General features: G+C 47.4%; 1 protein-coding gene across 1 annotated transcript in view; it reads right to left on the bottom strand.

The window, feature by feature from the left end:
• The window catches only part of IGSF9 (immunoglobulin superfamily member 9), a 148,872-nt gene that overhangs the window by 60,143 nt on the left and 68,080 nt on the right, over positions 1–20,649 (bottom strand). Inside the window, exons 4-5 of the mRNA XM_082275661.1 lie at positions 15,881–16,033; positions 3,133–3,284 (exon numbers count right to left, since the gene is read on the bottom strand). Of these exons, the coding sequence (XP_082131787.1) occupies positions 3,133–3,284; positions 15,881–16,033 (305 nt within the window). The remainder of the gene's footprint in view (positions 1–3,132; positions 3,285–15,880; positions 16,034–20,649) is intronic.

Raw genomic sequence — 20,649 nt, 5'->3', positions numbered from 1 at the left:
GAAGAGGACTCCAGTGACAACCTGTGAAGCTCTGGTGAACTCCATGCCCAAGAGGGTTAAGGCAGTGCTGGAAAATAATGGCGGCCACACAAAATATTGACACTTTGGGCCCAATTTGGACATTTTCACTTAGGGGTGTACTCACTTTTGTTGCCAGCGGTTTAGACATTAATGGCTGTGTGTTGAGTTACTTTGAGGGGACAGCAAATTTACACTGTTATACAAGCTGTACACTCACTACTTTACATTGTAGCAAAGTGTCATTTCTTCAGTGTTGTCACATGAAAAGATATAATAAAATATTTACAAAGATGTGAGGGGTGTACTTACTTTTGTGACATACTGTGTGTGTGTGTGTGTGTGTGTGTGTGTGTATGTGTATATATATATATATATATATATATATATATACACACACACACACACACACATATATACACACTATATTTCCAAAAGTATTGGGACGCCTGCCTTTACACGCACATGAACTTTAATGGCATCCCAGTCTTAGTCCGTAGGGTTCAATATTGAGTTGGCCCACCCTTTACAGCTATAACAGCTTCAACTCTTCTGGGAAGGCCGTCCACAAGGTTTAGGAGTGTCTATGGGAATGTTTGACCATTCTTAAAGAAGTGTGTTTGTGAGGTCAGGAACGAGAAGCCCTGGCTCGCAGTCTCTGCTCTACTTCGACCCAAAGGTGTTCTATGGGGTTGAGGTCAGGACTCTATGCAGGCCAGTCAAGTTTCTCCACCCCAAACTCGCTCATCCATGTCTTTATGGACCTTGCTTTGTGCACTGGTCCAAATCATTTGGTGGAGGAGGGGATTATGGTGTGGGGTTGTTTTTCAGGGGTTAGGCTTGGCCACTTAGTTCCAGTAAAGGGAACTCTTAGGGGCACCAGCATACCACGGGTTGAGGTCAGGACTCTGTGCAGGCCAGTCAGGTTCCTCCACCCCCAAACTCATCAATGTCTTTATGGATCTTGCTTTGTGCACTGGTGTGCAGTTATGTTGGAACAGGAAGGGGCCATCCTCAAACTCCTCCCACAAAGTTGGGAGCATGAAATTGTCCAAAATATCTTGGTATGCTGACGCCTTAAGAGTTCCTATCATTGGCACTAAGGGGCCAAGCCCAACCCCTGAAAAATAAGCCCACACCATAATCCCCCCTCAACGAAATGGTTTGGACCACTGCATAAAGCAAGGTCAATAAAGACATGGATGAGAGAGTTTGGGGTGGAGGAACTTGACTGACCCGCACAGAGTCCTGACCTCAACCCGATAGAACACCTTTGGGATGAACTAGAGCAGAGACTGTGAGCCAGGCCTTCTCGCCCAACATCAGTGCCTGACCTCACAAATGTGCTTCTGGAAGAATGGTCAAACATTCCCATAGACACACTTATAAACCTTGTGGACGGCCTTCCCAGAAGAGTTGAAGCTGTTATAGCTGCAAAGGGTGGGCCAACCCAATATTGAACCCTACGGACTAAGACTGGGATGCCATTAAAGTTCATGTGTGTGTAAAGGCAGGCGTCCCAATACTTTTGGTAATATAGTGTATCTTCCTGCTGTATGTGCGCAATGTCCTATATGGATGCTGTACTGAAGAATGGCCACATGAGGGCGGTGCAGCAGAAGGAAAGGCGCTCTCCACCTCGCACTGCGCACTGAGTGACAATGGCCCTTTGTTTAAAAAGGAAAGCGCTGACGCAGGAATACGCTTAGATGTCGCTGTGCCGACACCACACAGCTTGATGAGTAAACAGAACTGCTGACTGCCAAAGACAACACGGTGTCGTGTTTGCTGTCAGCCATGCAAATTCGCCATGTCGGCGCACAGACGCCTGACGAAGAGCACCTGTAACCCCATAGTGAGCATAGGAGGGGGGATGGGGGCTGTACATCATCGCTTTATTGGTTTGCTCATTGTACTGGATCTATGGAGGAGCAGCGTTGTCACCCTGGGACAGGAAGTGTGTTGGGACTACAGAACACCTTCTAATAAACTGAAATTGCACATTATTGCAAACATTTATATTCTTCTTCTTTGATCATTTCTATTCTATTTTCATTGGCTACCTGGAAACATAGGGATGGTGGGAACTCCTCATAATGGGCACATCAGGGGTACAGACCCAGGAACTCAGTACAGGGATGGTGGGAACCCTTCATAATGGGCACAGTAGGTGTACAGACCCGGAACTCAGCACAGGGATGGTGGGAACCCCTCATAATGGGCACAGTAGGTGTACAGACCCAGGAACTCAGCACAGGGATGGTGGGAACCCATCATAATAGGCACATCAGGGGTACAGACCCGGGAACTTAGCACAGGGATGTTGGGAACCCCTCATAATGGGCACAGTAGGTGTACAGACAGGGGAACTCAGCACAGGGATGGTGGGAACCCCTCATAATGGGCACAGTAGGTGTACAGACCCGGAACTCAGCACAGGGATGGTGGGAGCCCCTCATAATGGGCACAGTAGGTGTACAGACCCAGGAACTCAGCACAGGGATGGTGGGTGCCCCTCATAATGGGCACAGTAGGTGTACAGACCCGGAACTCAGCACAGGGATGGTGGGAGCCCCTCATAATGGGCACAGTAGGTGTACAGACCCAGGAACTCAGCACAGGGATGGTGGGTGCCCCTCATAATGGGCACAGTAGGTGTACAGACAGGGGAACTCAGCACAGGGATGGTGGGAACCCCTCATAATGGGCACAGTCGGTGTACAGACCCGGGAACTCAGCACAGGGATGGTGGGAACCCCTCATAATGGGCACAGTAGGGGTACAGATCTGGGGACCCAATACAGGGATGGTGGGAACCCCTCATAATGGGCACAGCAGGTCTATAGACCCGGGAACTCAGCACAGGGATGGTGGGAACCCCTCATAATGGGCACAGTAGGGGTACAGATCTGGGGACCCAATACAGGGATGGTGGGAACCCCTCATAATGGGCACAGTAGGTGTACAGATCTGGGGACCCAATACAGGGATGGTGAGAACTCCTCTGCATCTACCATACACTAAAAAATCTGTTCTGGGTGACCCTTTAAAACGTCTCAGTGGGTGAGTAGAGCTGCTTTCGAGTAAAATACAAAATCTTCCTTCACTTCTCACCTGGACCTTGTCTGTGCTCTCTATTACCACATTTTCCCTCTTCCAGGAGACCACCGGCTGTGGGTTTCCATAGGCCAAGCAGGTGAGCGTCAACGTGTCTCCAACACGCACTTCCACAGACATTGGTGGCGTTTCACGGAAAGCAGGTGGAGCTGGAAAGAGAAAAGTTATGAGTGATTGGCGTGGACTTAATATCCGTCCATAAACCGTACCATGTACTAACCCAAGAGAACAAAGCAGAGTCATGGGTAACAAGGAGCACCAGGGTCACCAGCCCAACCCCCCCCCCCCCCAACACACACACCCCCCCCACGCCCTTGCTTTCCACCATTCCAACCATCTTACTATCGAAAAACATACATAAGTTCGGACCATCTTCGGACAATGGGGTTGGCCATTAGGTCCACCCAAAGAGACCTAGAGGAAGGATGCATTGGGCACCACTTATCTTAGAAGGGATAACTAGCGACTGATGTGGATGTACCATGGCCAGTTGGGTGGAGCCTCCTACTGACAAAAGGGGGCGCACCCATGGATGTTGTAAGAAAACCCTTTAGAGTCCCATGAGAAGAAATCTAGAAGGATAGAAGATGGATAACTCAAATCCAGATACAAATTTGTTTCAATCAAGGATCGAATAGCCCCAATGCGTTTTGGCCAAAAATCATATCCTTCATCAGGGCTACAAATACAAGGATACAGAGATCGATCGGAGTCATAGCAAACAAGGAGCACCAGCGTCCCCCTTCTCCCGTGCTTTCCACCATTCCAACCATCATCCTATCCAAACATACATCCAATGAAGGATCAAATAGCCCCAACGTGTTTCGGCCAAAAATGACCCCCGTCATCAGGTCTACAAATAGAAAGATTTAAAGATCAGACAAACAAGGAGCACTAGAGTCACCGGCATCCACCTGCACCCATGCTTTCCACCATTCCAACCGTCTTCCCATTCAAACATACATAAGATCTGACCACCATCAGACAATAGAGTTGGTCATCGGGTCTACAAAAAGAAATAGAGCAGGGATGTATTGAGCACCTCTTATGTAGATGTAACATGGCCAATTGGGCGGGGCCTCCTGCGGCCAAAAGGGCATCCACCAATGGAAGTTGTAGGAAAACCCTTTACAGTCATATAAGACATCTAGAAGGCTCAAAGATGGAAACCTCAGACCCGGATGCAAAATTTTATCCAATGAAGGATCAAATAGTCCCAACGTGTTTCGGCCAAAAATGACCCCCGTCATCAGGGCTACAAATAAAGATTTAGAGATCAGAGTCATGGCAAACAGAGGAGCACTAGAGTCACCAGCATCCCCCTGCACCCATGCTTTCCACCATTCCAACCATCTTCCTATCCAAACATACATAGGATCTGACCACCATCAGACAAAAGAGTTGACCATCGGGTCTACAAAAAGAAATAGAGCAAGGATGCCTTGAGCACCACTTATGTAGATGTAACATGGTCAATTGGGCGGGGCCTCCTGTAGACAAAAGGGCGTCCACCAATGGAAGTTGTTGGAAAACCCATTACAGTCATATAAGACATCTAGAAGGATCAAAGATGGAAACCTCAGATTCAGATGCAAATTTATTCCAATAAGAGGATCAAATAGCCCCAACGTGTTTCGGCCAAAAATGACCCCCGTCATCAGGTCTACAAATAGAAAGATTTAAAGATCAGAGTCATGACAAACAAGGAGCACTAGAGTCACCGGCATCCCCCTGCACCCGTGCTTTCCACCATTCCAACCATCTTCCTATCCAAACATACATAAGATCTAACCACCATCAGACAATAGAGTTGACCATCGGGTCTACAAAAAGAAATAGAGCAAGGATGCCTTAAGCAACACTTATGTAGATGCAACATGGTCAATTGGGCGGGGCCTCCTGTAGACAAAAGGGCGTCCACCAGTGGAAGTTGTAGGAAAACCCTTTACAGTCATATAAGACATCTAGAAGGATCAAAGATGGAAACCTCAGATTCAGATACAAATTTATTCCTATGAAGGATCAAATAGCCCCAACGTGTTTCGGACAAAAATCACCCCCTTCATCAGGGCTACAAATAGAAAGATTTAGATATTGATCATGGCAAACAGAGGAGCACTAGAGTCACCAGCATCCCCCTGCACCCATGCTTTCCACCATTCCAACCATCTTCCTAATAGAGTTGGCCATCGGGTCTACAAAAAAAACAAATAGAGCAGGCATGCATTGAGCACCACTTATGTAGATGTCCAATAAGAGGATCAAATAGCCCCAACGTGTTTCGGCCAAAAATGACCCCCGTCATCAGGTCTACAAATAGAAAGATTTAAAGATCAGAGTCATGACAAACAAGGAGCACTAGAGTCACCGGCATCCCCCTGCACCCGTGCTTTCCACCATTCCAACCATCTTCCTATCCAAACATACATAAGATCTAACCACCATCAGACAATAGAGTTGACCATCGGGTCTACAAAAAGAAATAGAGCAAGGATGCCTTAAGCAACACTTATGTAGATGCAACATGGTCAATTGGGCGGGGCCTCCTGTAGACAAAAGGGCGTCCACCAGTGGAAGTTGTAGGAAAACCCTTTACAGTCATATAAGACATCGAGAAGGATCAAAGATGGAAACATCAGATCCAGATGCAAATTTATTCCTATGAAGGATCAAATAGCCCCAACGTGTTTTGGTCAAAAATTACCCCCTTCATCAGGGCTACAAATAGAAAGATTTAGAGATCAGAGTCATGGAAAACAAGGAGCACTAGAGTCACCGGTATCCCCCTGCACCCATTTTTTTTTACCATTCCAACCATCTTCCTATCCAAACATACATAAGATCTGACCACCCTCAGGCAATGAAGTTGGCCATCAGATACAACCAAAAAAAAAAAACATTGAGAGGGGATACATGGGGCACCAATCTCAGAAGTGATCAATGGCTATTGATGTGTATGAACCATGGCCAGTTGGACAGAGTCTCCTGAGGACCGAAGGGCGTCCACCAATAGATGTTCTAAGAAAACCCTTTACAGTCATAAGAGAAGACATCTAAAAGGATCGAAGACTGAAACCTCAGATCCAGAGAACCAGATACAAATTTATTCCAAAGAAGGATCAAATAGCTCCAACGTGTTTCGGAAGAAAATCACCCCCTTCATCAGAGCTACAAATAGAAAGATTTAGAGATCAGTCAGAGTCATGGCAAACAGAGGAGCACTAGAGTCACCAACATCCCCCTGCACCCATGCTTTCCACCATTCCAACCATCTTCCTATCCAAACGTACATAAGATCTGACCACCCTTAGGCAATGGAGTTGGCCATCAGATACACCAAAAAAAAAAACGTAGTAGGAAAACCCTTTGAAGTCATATAAGACATCTAGAAGGATCAAAGATGGAAACATCAGATTCAGATGCAAATTTATTCCAATGAAGGATCAAATAGCCCCATCGTGTTTCGGCCAAAAATCACCCCCTTCATCAGGGCTACAAATAGAAAGATTTAGAGATCAATCAGAGTCATGGCAAACAGAGGAGCACTAGAGTCACCAACATCCCCCTGCACCCATGCTTTCCACCATTCCAACCATCTTCCTAATAGAGTTGGCCATCGGGTCTACAAAAAAGAAATAGAGCAGGGATGTATTGAGCACCACTTATGTAGATGTACCATGGCCAATTAGGCGGGGCCTCCTGCAGACAAAAGGGCGTCCACCAATGGAAGGTGTAGGAAAACTCTTTACAGTCATATAAGACATCTAGAAGGATCAACGATGGAAACCTCAGACCCAGATCGAAATTTATTCCAATGAAGGATGAAATGGCCCCAACGTGTTTCGGCCAAAAATTACCCCCTTCATCAGGGCTACAAATAGAAAGATTTAGAGATCAGAGTCATGGCAAACAGAGGAGCACTAGATTCACCGGCATCCCCCTGCACCCATGCTTTCCACCATTCCAACCATCTTCCTATCCAAACATACATAGGATCTGACCACCCTCAGGCAATGGAGTTGGCCATCAGATACACCAAACAAAATTTAGGGGGGATACATGGGGCACCAATCTCAGAAGTGATCAATGTCTATTGATGTGTATGAACCATGGCCAGTTGGACAGAGTCTCCTGAGGACCGAAGGGCGCCCACCAATAGATGTTCTAAGAAAACCCTTTACAGTCATAAGAGAAGACATCTAAAAGGATCGAAGACTGAAATCTCAGATCCAGAGAACCAGATACAAATTTATTCCAAAGAAGGATCAAATAGCTCCAACGTGTTTCGGAAGAAAATCACCCCTTCATCAGAGCGACAAATAGAAAGATTTAGAGATCAGTCAGAGTCATGGCAAACAGAGGAGCACTAGCAAACAGAGGAGCACTAGAGTCACCAAAATCCCCCTGCACCCATGCTTTCCACCATTCCAACCATCTTCCTAATAGAGTTGGCCATCGGGTCTACAAAAAGAAATAGAGCAGGGATGCATTGAGCACCACTTATGTAGATGTTAATCCTGTTGACAAAAGGGTGTCCACCAATGGAAGTTGTAGGAAAACTCTTTACAGTCATACAAGACATCTAGAAGGATCAAAGATGAAAACCTCAGAGCCGGATGCAAATTTTATCCAATGAAGGATCAAATAATCTCAACAGGTTTCGGCCAAAAATGACCCCCTTCATCAGGTCTACAAATAGAAAGATTTAGAGATCAGAGTCATGGCAAACAGAGGAGCACTAGAGTCACCAGCATCCCCCTGCACCCATGCTTTCCACCATTCCAACCATCTTCCTATCCAAACATTCATAAGATCTGACCACCCTCAGGCAATGGAGTTGGCCATCAAGTACACCAAAAAATACGTAGAGGGGGGATACATGGGACACCAATCTCAGAAGTGATCAATGGCTATTGATGTGTATGAACCATGGCCAGTTGGATGGGTTCTCCTGAGGACAGAAGGGCGTCCACCAATGGATGTTGTAAGAAAACTCTTTACAGTCATATGAGAAGACATCTAGAAGGATCGAAGACTGAAACCTCAGATCCCGAGAACCAGATACAAATTTATTCCAATGAAGGATCAAATAGCTCCAAAGTGTTTCGGAAGAAAATCACCCCCTTCATCAGGGCTACAAATACAAGGATATAGAGGTCCATTGGACTAATCGGTAGCGTCACATAGGACAATAGAAAATTTCGTAACTACTGGAGAACAACAATGAAAGGACGATGGGAGGGTTCTTGCGCTACTCAACCATTTCCTCATGTAGGAAGGTGCGGTTCTTCTACAAATATTTGTTCCTAATAATGGAGAGGAGTCAGGTGGATTGTTTAATCCCAGACAGAGAAAGGTGAGATGGCAGAAACAGAGAACTGAGGTCAACCAACAATGTATGAGGAACTAAATGAACCCCCTTCGTGCTGGACAAACCGGGCAATCCGGATGGGTGAGAGCCGGAGCCATTGTGTGCCGGGACGGTGTGTGTTCACTACAATGTTACCTTCTATAGGAAAGCCAAATAGTCACATCATAGAAGAGTCTATTCTTAGTATGGTGCCGGGACCGGGGAAGAGACCTCCAGGAGAGCAGAGTTAGATAGAGGAAGGAGCAGAGTCCACCAGCAGAGCAGAGTATTTCAGGAGAGGAGAATTATAGAGGAAAGAGCAGAGTCCTCCAGCAGTGCAGAGTATTTCAGGAGAGGAGAGTTAGATAGAGGAAGGAGCAGAGTCCTCCAGCAGTGCAGAGTATTTCAGGAGAGGAGAGTTATAGAGGAAGGAGCAGAGTCCTCCAGCAGTGCAGAGCATTTCAGGAGAGGAGAATTATAGAGGAAAGAGCAGAGTCCTCCAGCAGTGCAGAGTATTTCAGGAGAGGAGAGTTATAGAGGAAGGAGCAGAGTCCCCCAGCAGTGCAGAGTATTTCAGGAGAGGAGAGTTATAGGGGAAGGAGCAGAGTCCTCCAGCAGTGCAGAGTATTTCAGGAGAGGAGAGGTATAGAGGAAGGAGCAGAGTCCTCCAGCAGTGCAGAGCATTTCGGGAGAGGAGAGTTATAGAGGAAGGAGCAGAGTCTTCCAGCAGAGCAGAGTATTTCAGGAGAGGAGAGTTATAGAGGAAGGAGCAGAGTCTTCCAGCAGTGCAGAGTATTTCAGGAGAGGAGAGTTATAGGGGAAGGAGCAGAGTCCTCCAGCAGTGCAGAGTATTTCAGGAGAGGAGAGTTATAGAGGAAGGAGCAGAGTCCTCCAGCAGTGCAGAGCATTTCGGGAGAGGAGAGTTATAGAGGAAGGAGCAGAGTCTTCCAGCAGTGCAGAGTATTTCAGGAGAGGAGAGTTATAGAGGAAGGAGCAGAGTCCTCCAGCAGTGCAGAGTATTTCAGGAGAGGAGAGTTATAGAGGAAGGAGCAGAGTCCTCTGCGCCCTCCCCCTCCCCCACATTTGTCTGCATTTAATCTCTGGATTAGGAATATAAAGAATAAAACAACATGAAATGTTTCCCACCCGCAGCACAGAACCGCCCACCTCCGGGATAATTCCACACGTGGAGGGAGACTGCAATCCCCGCAGGCAGACCGGTTGTCCCTCTAACAACCCCCCCCCCCCCCCCGGGGGCCAGCATTCCAGGAAAGGGTTAAGAGATGTCAGCTTTGGTTCCCCCGGGGCCGGCTCTTGCACCACATAGTGGATCTCAAGGCGATTGGCCAATCAGATTACACAGTGTACGATCACCTTCAGGGTCCCCATACATGGTACAATCAGCTTTAGATTTACCAATACAATGTATGTTCTGGAACTACATTTCCCATGATGCTCAGCTACACTGCATCATGGGAAATGTAGTTCCAAAACATCTGGGGTGCCAAGCACAATCTGTATATACACAGCACAGAGCACACACTGTATACACACAGCACAGAGCACACACTGTATATACACAGCACAGAGCACCTACTGTATATACACAGCACAGAACACCTACTGTATATACACAGCACAGAGCACACACTGTATATACACAGCACAGAGCACACACTGTATATACACAGCACAGAGCACCTACTGTATATACACAGCACAGAGCACACACTGTATATACACAGAGCACACACTGTATACACACATCACAGAGCACACACTGTATACACACAGCACAGAGCACACACTGTATACACACAGCACAGAGCACACACTGTATATACACAGCACAGAGCACCTACTGTATATACACAGCACAGAGCACACACTGTATATACACAGCACACACTGTATACACAGCACAGAGCACACATACCCTATATACACAGCACAGAGCACACACTGTATACACACAGCACAGAGCACACACTGTATATACACAGCACAGAGCACACACTGTATATACACAGAGCACACACTGTATATACACAGAGCACACACTGTATACACACAGCACAGAGCACACACTGTATACACACAGCACAGAGCGCACACTGTATATACACAGCACAGAGCACACACTGTATATACACAGCACACACTGTATATACACAGCACAGAGCACACACTGTATATACACAGCACAGAGCACACACTGTATATACACAGCACAGAGCACACACTGTATATACACAGCACAGAGCACCTACTGTATATACACAGCACAGAGCACCTACTGTATATACACAGCACAGAGCACACACTGTATATACACAGCACAGAGCACACACTGTATATACACAGCACAGAGCACCTACTGTATATACACAGCACAGAGCACACACTGTATATACACAGAGCACACACTGTATACACACAGCACAGAGCACACACTGTATACACACAGCACAGAGCACACACTGTATACACACAGCACAGAGCACACACTGTATACACACAGCACAGAGCACACACTGTATATACACAGCACAGAGCACACACTGTATATACACAGCACAGAGCACACACTGTATATACACAGCACACACTGTATACACAGCACAGAGCACACATACCCTATATACACAGCACAGAGCACACACTGTATACACACAGCACAGAGCACACACTGTATATACACAGCACAGAGCACACACTGTATATACACAGAGCACACACTGTATATACACAGAGCACACACTGTATACACACAGCACAGAGCACACACTGTATACACACAGCACAGAGCGCACACTGTATATACACAGCACAGAGCGCACACTGTATATACACAGCACACACTGTATATACACAGCACAGAGCACACACTGTATATACACAGCACAGAGCACACACTGTATATACACAGCACAGAGCACACACTGTATATACACAGCACACACTGTATACACAGCACAGAGCACACATACCCTATATACACAGCACAGAGCACACACTGTATACACACAGCACAGAGCACACACTGTATATACACAGCACAGAGCACACACTGTATATACACAGAGCACACACTGTATATACACAGAGCACACACTGTATATACACAGCACAGAGCACACACTGTATACACACAGCACAGAGCACACACTGTATACACACAGCACAGAGCACACACTGTATACACACAGCACAGAGCACACACTGTATATACACAACACAGAGCACACTATGTATATACACAGCACAGAGCACACACTGTATATACACAGCACAGAGCACCTACTGTATATACACAGCACAGAGCACACACTGTATATACACAGAGCACACACTGTATACACACAGCACAGAGCACACACTGTATACACACAGCACAGAGCACACACTGTATACACACAGCACAGAGCACACACTGTATACACACAGCACAGAGCACACACTGTATATACACAGCACAGAGCACCTACTGTATATACACACAGCACAGAGCACCTACTGTATATACACACAGCACAGAGCACACACTGTATACACACAGCACAGAGCACACACTGTATATACACAGCACAGAGCACACACTGTATATACACAGCACAGAGCACACATACCCTATATACACAGCACAGAGCACACACCGTATATACACAGCACAGAGCACACACTGTATACACACAGCACAGAGCACACACTGTATACACACAGCACAGAGCACACACTGTATACACACAGCACAGAGCACACACTGTATATACACAGCACAGAGCACACACTGTATATACACAGCACAGAGCACACACTGTATACACACAGAGCACACACTGTATACACACAGCACAGAGCACACACTGTATACACACAGCACAGAGCGCACACTGTATATACACAGCACACACTGTATACACACAGCACAGAGCACACACTGTATATACACAGCATAGAGCACACACTGTATATACACAGCACAGAGCACACACTGTATACACACAGCACAGAGCACACACTGTATACACACAGCACAGAGCACACACTGTATATACACAGCACAGAGCACACACTGTATATACACAGCACAGAGCACACACTGTATACACACAGCACAGAGCACACACTGTATACACACAGCACAGAACACACACTGTATACACAGCACAGAGCACACACTGTATATACACAGCACAGAGCACACACTGTATACACAGAACAGAACACACACTGTATACACAGCACAGAGCACACACTGTATATACACAGCACAGAGCACACACTGTATACACACAGAGCACACACTGTATACACACAGCACAGAGCACACACTGTATACACACAGCACAGAGCGCACACTGTATATACACAGCACACACTGTATACACACAGCACAGAGCACACACTGTATATACACAGCATAGAGCACACACTGTATACACACAGCACAGAGCACACACTGTATACACACAGCACAGAGCACACACTGTATACACACAGCACAGAGCACACACTGTATACACACAGCACAGAGCACACACTGTATACACACAGCACAGAACACACACTGTATACACAGCACAGAGCACACACTGTATACACACAGAGCACACACTGTATACACACAGCACAGAACACACACTGTATACACACAGCACAGAACACACACTGTATACACAGCACAGAGCACACACTGTATACACAGCACAGAACACACACTGTATACACAGCACAGAGCACACACTGTATATACACAGCACAGAGCACACACTGTATACACACAGCACAGAGCACACACTGTATACACACAGCACAGAGCGCACACTGTATATACACAGCACACACTGTATACACACAGCACAGAGCACACACTGTATATACACAGCACAGAGCACACATTGTCTACACACAGCACAGAGCACACACTGTATATACACAGCACAGAGCACACACTGTATATACACAGCACAGAGCACACACTGTATATACACAGCATAGAGCACACACTGTATACACACAGCACAGAGCACACACTGTATACACACAGCACAGAGCACACACTGTATACACACAGCACAGAACACACACTGTATACACAGCACAGAGCACACACTGTATATACACAGCACAGAGCACACACTGTATACACAGCACAGAACACACACTGTATACACAGCACAGAGCACACACTGTATATACACAGCACAGAGCACACACTGTATACACAGCACAGAACACACACTGTATACACAGCACAGAGCACACACTGTATATACACAGCACAGAGCACACACTGTATACACACAGAGCACACACTGTATACACACAGCACAGAGCACACACTGTATACACACAGCACAGAGCGCACACTGTATATACACAGCACACACTGTATACACACAGCACAGAGCACACACTGTATATACACAGCATAGAGCACACACTGTATACACACAGCACAGAGCACACACTGTATACACACAGCACAGAGCACACACTGTATACACACAGCACAGAGCACACACTGTATACACACAGCACAGAGCACACACTGTATACACACAGCACAGAACACACACTGTATACACAGCACAGAGCACACACTGTATACACACAGAGCACACACTGTATACACACAGCACAGAACACACACTGTATACACAGCACAGAGCACACACTGTATACACAGCACAGAACACACACTGTATACACAGCACAGAGCACACACTGTATATACACAGCACAGAGCACACACTGTATACACACAGAGCACACACTGTATACACACAGCACAGAGCACACACTGTATACACACAGCACAGAGCGCACACTGTATATACACAGCACACACTGTATACACACAGCACAGAGCACACACTGTATATACACAGCACAGAGCACACATTGTCTACACACAGCACAGAGCACACACTGTATATACACAGCACAGAGCACACACTGTATATACACAGCACAGAGCACACACTGTATATACACAGCATAGAGCACACACTGTATACACACAGCACAGAGCACACACTGTATACACACAGCACAGAGCACACACTGTATACACACAGCACAGAACACACACTGTATACACAGCACAGAGCACACACTGTATATACACAGCACAGAGCACACACTGTATATACACAGCACAGAGCACACACTGTATACACAGCACAGAACACACACTGTATACACAGCACAGAGCACACACTGTATATACACAGCACAGAGCACACACTGTATACACACAGAGCACACACTGTATACACACAGCACAGAGCGCACACTGTATATACACAGCACACACTGTATACACACAGCACAGAGCACACACTGTATATACACAGCACAGAGCACACATTGTATACACACAGCACAGAGCACACACTGTATATACACAACACAGAGCACACACTGTATATACACAGCATAGAGCACACACTGTATACACACAGCACAGAGCACACACTGTATACACACAGCACAGAGCACACACTGTATATACACAGCACAGAACACACACTGTATACACAGCACAGAGCACACACTGTATATACACAGCACAGAGCACACACTGTATACACAGCACAGAGCACACACTGTATATACACAGCACAGAGTACACACTGTATATACACAGCACAGAGCACACACTGTATACACACAGAGCACACACTGTATACACACAGCACAGAGCGCACACTGTATATACACAGCACACACTGTATACACACAGCACAGAGCACACACTGTATATACACAGCACAGAGCACACATTGTATACACACAGCACAGAGCACACACTGTATATACACAGCACAGAGCACACACTGTATATACACAGCATAGAGCACACACTGTATACACACAGCACAGAGCACACACTGTATACACACAGCACAGAGCACACACTGTATATACACAGCACAGAACACACACTGTATACACAGCACAGAGCACACACTGTATATACACAGCACAGAGCACACACTGTATACACAGCACAGAGCACACACTGTATATACACAGCACAGAGCACACACTGTATATACACAGCACAGAGCACACACTGTAGGTTGGCATAGTTCCTCAGTAATAATTGATATAAATATAAAATCCTGGGTGATCATTTTACCCATCAATGACTCAACTAATAGGAAATTCAGATTCTGTTCCCCCCCCCCCCCCCGACCCTTACATCAGAGTCCCTATGAGAGACCTGAGTCTTACATCAGAGTTCCCCCTTACATCAGAGTTCCCGACCCTTACATCAGAGCCTCCCCTTACATCAGAGTCCCAGTCAGAGCCTCCCCCTACATCAGAGTCCCAGTCAGAGCCTCCCCCTACATCAGAGTCCCTATGGGGGGGGGGGGGACTTACAGTTGACAGTCAGATGGATCCAGGTCCCGTTCTTGAAGTCTTCGTCTCCGTGGTGACGGTCCAGGAAGAGCACCCTACACTCGTACCATCCCTGGTCATCTGATCTCAGCCGCTCTATGCGCAGGGAGGCGCCTTCCTCGATCCGCGTCCGACCTGCAGAGAACAGGAAGAAGATGACATGTGACTCCAATCTATCCAATCAGAGGAGGCCATTCTACTACAGATCCACAGGAGATTGTACAATCAGATTGGAAGGTGTGTGGGGAGCCGAATGGTTTTATAATTTCTTCAAGAACAGCAAATTTATTTTCAGTACTTCTAAAGAATAACTAAAGGCAAACTTTAATTTTTTAGTTTAGAATAGTGTGGAGAGGGATTAGGACCCCTGTCAGGTTTTTATAGCAGGCTGTGTCCCAGGTAAGGAGATTTCCCCCCCCCCCCCCCCCCCTCTCTGTGTGCCCTGATGATCCTTATTAATGACACTGAGGAAAAAAAACATTTATACCCAAACCCAGGCCACACCCACAAAGGGCCTTCTACCCAAACCCAGGCCACACCCACAAAGGGCCTTCTACCCAAACCCAGGCCACACCCACAAAGGGCCTTATACCCAAACCCAGGCCACACCCACAAAGGGCCTTATACCCAAACCCAGGCCACACCCACAAAGGGCCTTATGCCCAAACCCAGGCCACACCCACAAAGGGCCTTATGCCCAAACCCAGGCCACACCCACGAAGGGCCTTATGCCCAAACCCAGGCCACACCCACAAGGGGCCTTATACCAAAACCCGGGCCACACCCACGAAGGGCCTTATACCCATACCCAGGCCACACCCACGAAGAGCCTTATACCCAAACCCAGGCCACACCCACATCGATTGTATAGGCTGTTTTCGGCGACCGCTTTAAAGTGAACCTGTTGCTCAGTGCTATATTGGCAAGGCGCAGGTTTCCTGTACCCACAATGCATCTCTCCCATCAATCACTACTTATGAATCGAGATTTAACCTCAACTTTAGACAAGACCTTCCCCCACTCTCCTCTATGGACACCTCATTGAACCTCACAACGAGCCTTAAACCAGCAGCGTCCGTCCAAGCGAACACCCATCCAATCATTTTTGTGCATTGCAATTTACAAACAAAAAGGCGATAAAAAGGACATCTAACTGCTCAGAAGGACACGTGGGCCCCTAAACACCTCGAAGGATCCGTCCCTCACCCGTCCTAACCCAACCAGAAGATAAAAAAGACAAAACCCTCAGGGTTAGCGAATACAAAAAGTTCCCTTCCAGCCGCCTTTTCGAAAAAGGTCATAGGGTCATGTAAATGGAGCTTAATGGAGTCAGAGGGAGGTCAGAGGTCAATTTAAAGGGCTCGTCCTTAATGCTCTGTGATTGACGGAGGCTCCATGAGACCTGAGACAGCGCTGGTCAGGCTCCTGGTCAGTTTGGCCGCCATGTCAATATTAGGTTTCCTTCTTTGTCTGAAGTGATGAAGCTGACGATGAAGGTAAAGTAGTATTGGCACAATGGATGGACTGACCCGAAACCTGACCAGTGCTGTCTGGCATCTCATGGAGCCTCTGCTCCTCCATAGGAGATTGTGGATGAGTCCTTCACATTGTCGTCTAGAAGGGTCAGAAGGTCCAACCCTCTAACCTTAGTGCTAATTCCACATGATCCCATCATTGGCTCGATCGTTTCGAACAATACAGGGAAGGCAAAATTGTACTGGAACAACGGCTGAAATGATCAGTGCTGACTTATGTCCCATGGAGCCCTTTGCACCTCCATAGTTTTCGGTTGACCCCTCTAAAGTGATGTAGGGGACGGTTTGTGAAAATTTTTTGTCTGGGCCTCAGGAAGTGTCAGTAGGTACAGGAAGAGACTGGTGTGGCAGTGATCACGGGCACTGTGGGGGGTGATCAGAGACACTGGGACTGGTGTGGCTCTGATCGGGGACATTGTAACTGGTGTCGTGGTAATCTCTCTGATTACCACGACACCCAGTATCTCTTACTGGGACTGGTGTGGCAGTGATCAGAGACACTGGGACTGGTATGGCGGTGACCATGGACACTGGGACTGGTATGGCGGTGACAATGGACATTGAGACTGGTAGTGGTAGTGATCAAGGACACTGGGACTGGTAATGGCGGTGATCAAGGACACTGGGACTGGTAATGGCGGTCATGGAGCCTTTGCACCTCCATAGTTTTCGGTTGACCCCTCTAAAGTGATGTAGGGGACGGTTTGTGCAAATTTTTTGTCTGTGCCTCAGGAAGTGTCAGCAGGTACAGGAAGAGACTGGTGTGGCAGTGATCGGGGACTTTGTAACTGGTGTGGCAGTGATCAGGGACTCTAGGACAGGTGTGGCGGTGGATCAGAAACGCTGTGGGGGGGGGGGGTGATCAGAGACATGGGGACTGGTTCGTCTCTGATCAGGGACATTGCAACTGGTGTGGCGGTGATTAGAGACACTGGGAATGGTGTGGTGGTGATCAGGGACTTTGTAACTGGTGTGGCGGTAATCAGAGATACTGGAAATGGAGTGGCAGCGATCAGAGACACTGGGAGTGGTGTGGCGTTGATCAGGGACACCGATACTGGTTCGTGGACACTGGGACTGGTAATGGCGATGACCAAGGACACTGGGACTGGTAATGGCGGTGATCAAGGACACTGGGACTGCTAATGGCGGCGATCAAGGAAACTGGGACTGGTAGTGGTGGTGATCAGGGACACTGGGACCGGTATTGGCGGTGGTCAGGAACACTGGGAATGGTAATGGCGGTGATCAGAGACACTGGGACTGGTGTGGCGTTGATCAGGGACACGTGGAGGGGTGTAGCGGTGATCAGGGACACTTATACTGGTTAGGCAGTGTTAATGGACATTGGGACTGGTAATGGCGGTGATCAGGGACACTGGGACTGGTAAAAGCGGTAATCAAGGACACTGGGACTGCTAATGGCGGTGATCAAGGACACTGGGACTGCTAATGGCGGTGATCAAGGACACTGGGACTGCTAATGGCGGTGATCAAGGACACTGAGACTGCTAATGGCGGTGATCAAGGACAATGGGACTGCTAATGGCGGTGATTAAGGACACTGGGACTGCTAATGGCGGTGATTAAGGACACTGGGACTGGTAGTGGCGGTGGTCAGGGACACTAGGAATAGTAATGGTGGTGATCAGAGACACTGGGACTAGTGTGGCGTTGATCAGGGACACGTGGAGGGGTGTAGCGGTGATCAGGAACACTTATAGGTACGGCAGTGTTAATGGACACTGGGACTGGTAATGGAGGTGATCAGGGACACTGGGACTGGTAAAGGCGGTGATCAGGGACACTGGGACTGGTAAAGGCAGTAATCAGAGACACTGGGACTGGTGTTGATCAGGGACACTGGGACTGGTGTGGTGTTGATCAGGGACACTGGGACTGGTGTGGTGTTGATCAGGGACACTGGGACTGGTGTGGTGTTGATCAGGGACACTGGCACTGGTGTGGTGTTGATCAGGGACACTGGCACTGGTGTGGTGTTGATCAGGGACACTGGCACTGGTGTGGTGTTGATCAGGGACACTGGCACTGGTGTGGTGTTGATCAGGGACACTGGCACTGGTGTGGCGGTGATCAGAGACACTGGGACTGATAATGGCGGTGATCAGGGACACTGGAACTGGTGTGGCGGTGATCAGGGACACTGGGACTGGTGTGGTGGCAATCAGGGACACTGGGACTGGCCACGCCAATTTAAAGGGCTCATCCATAATCTTTTATGGAAACACAGGGGCCCCATGAGATGGAAACCAGCACTGGTCAGGCTCTTAGTCCTCAGGCCATTTGCCAATACAATTTTTCCTTTGTTGCATCATTTGTTTGAAACAATCAAGCCAACGATTGATCATTTGGCATTACGGCTAGAGTTAAGTGGTGGGACCTTCTGACCACTTCCTCGGCCCAGGCAATAATTGGAGGACACAACTCGCCGACACCACTTATGCCTTGTGTTTTCAGGTTGAGTTTTCGCAAGCAGCAGCTGCAGCTATGGAGGAGGAGGAGGAGGAAGGGATGGGAAGAGATAAAAGCAGGGTCAGAAGATTCAATCTCCTTAATTGCCCGGTGCTATTATCAGTAGGCTGATCCGATCACAGAGACATTAGCCAAATTTCAATTGGCTAAGACCCCAGAGTCTCCTAAGCCCGGGATAGATGCACACACAGGCACACATGGACTTACGCACGAGAAGCATTAGCCGCATTTGAAAACAAAAAAGGTACAGATTTCAAAAGGAAGGCGCCACAGTCTGTCCTTAACCCTTCCGAAGCTGAAGAAAAACAGCCAGTCGGGTCAATCAAAAACATGAAAGGAAATTGAGGCAACTTAAAAAGTCTGCCCTTAGGCATCTTTTCCAGGATTCAAAAGTCGGGACGGGCCCTTATTTTCAGTGATGGGGCCATCAGGGCAATGCATGCAGATCAACCTCTATTGAACTGAAGGCAACCAAATTATGAAGGCAACCATATTATGGATTATCTAAAGTCATCAGAGCAATCGGTAAGAAGGGCCAAACTCACCAAACATTCTAAAGCAAAGGATCTAAAAGGCAACAAAAAAACATAATAAAGCCAGGGGGTACCTAAGAGTGAAAAATGGCAAAATTGGGACAGACGGGAACATTTACCATCCTTAAATTTTCTGAAGCAGAAAGGATGGACTCCAGAAAAACAGCCAGTCGGGTCAATCAAAATTTGA

The sequence above is a fragment of the Pelophylax lessonae genome (assembly GCF_965119305.1).
Source record: "Pelophylax lessonae genome assembly, chromosome: 13".
In the NCBI taxonomy this organism is placed as follows: Eukaryota; Metazoa; Chordata; class Amphibia; order Anura; family Ranidae; genus Pelophylax; species Pelophylax lessonae.
The sequence above is the reverse complement of the archived record's forward strand: the minus strand, read 5'-3'. Positions and strand labels throughout refer to the sequence as shown.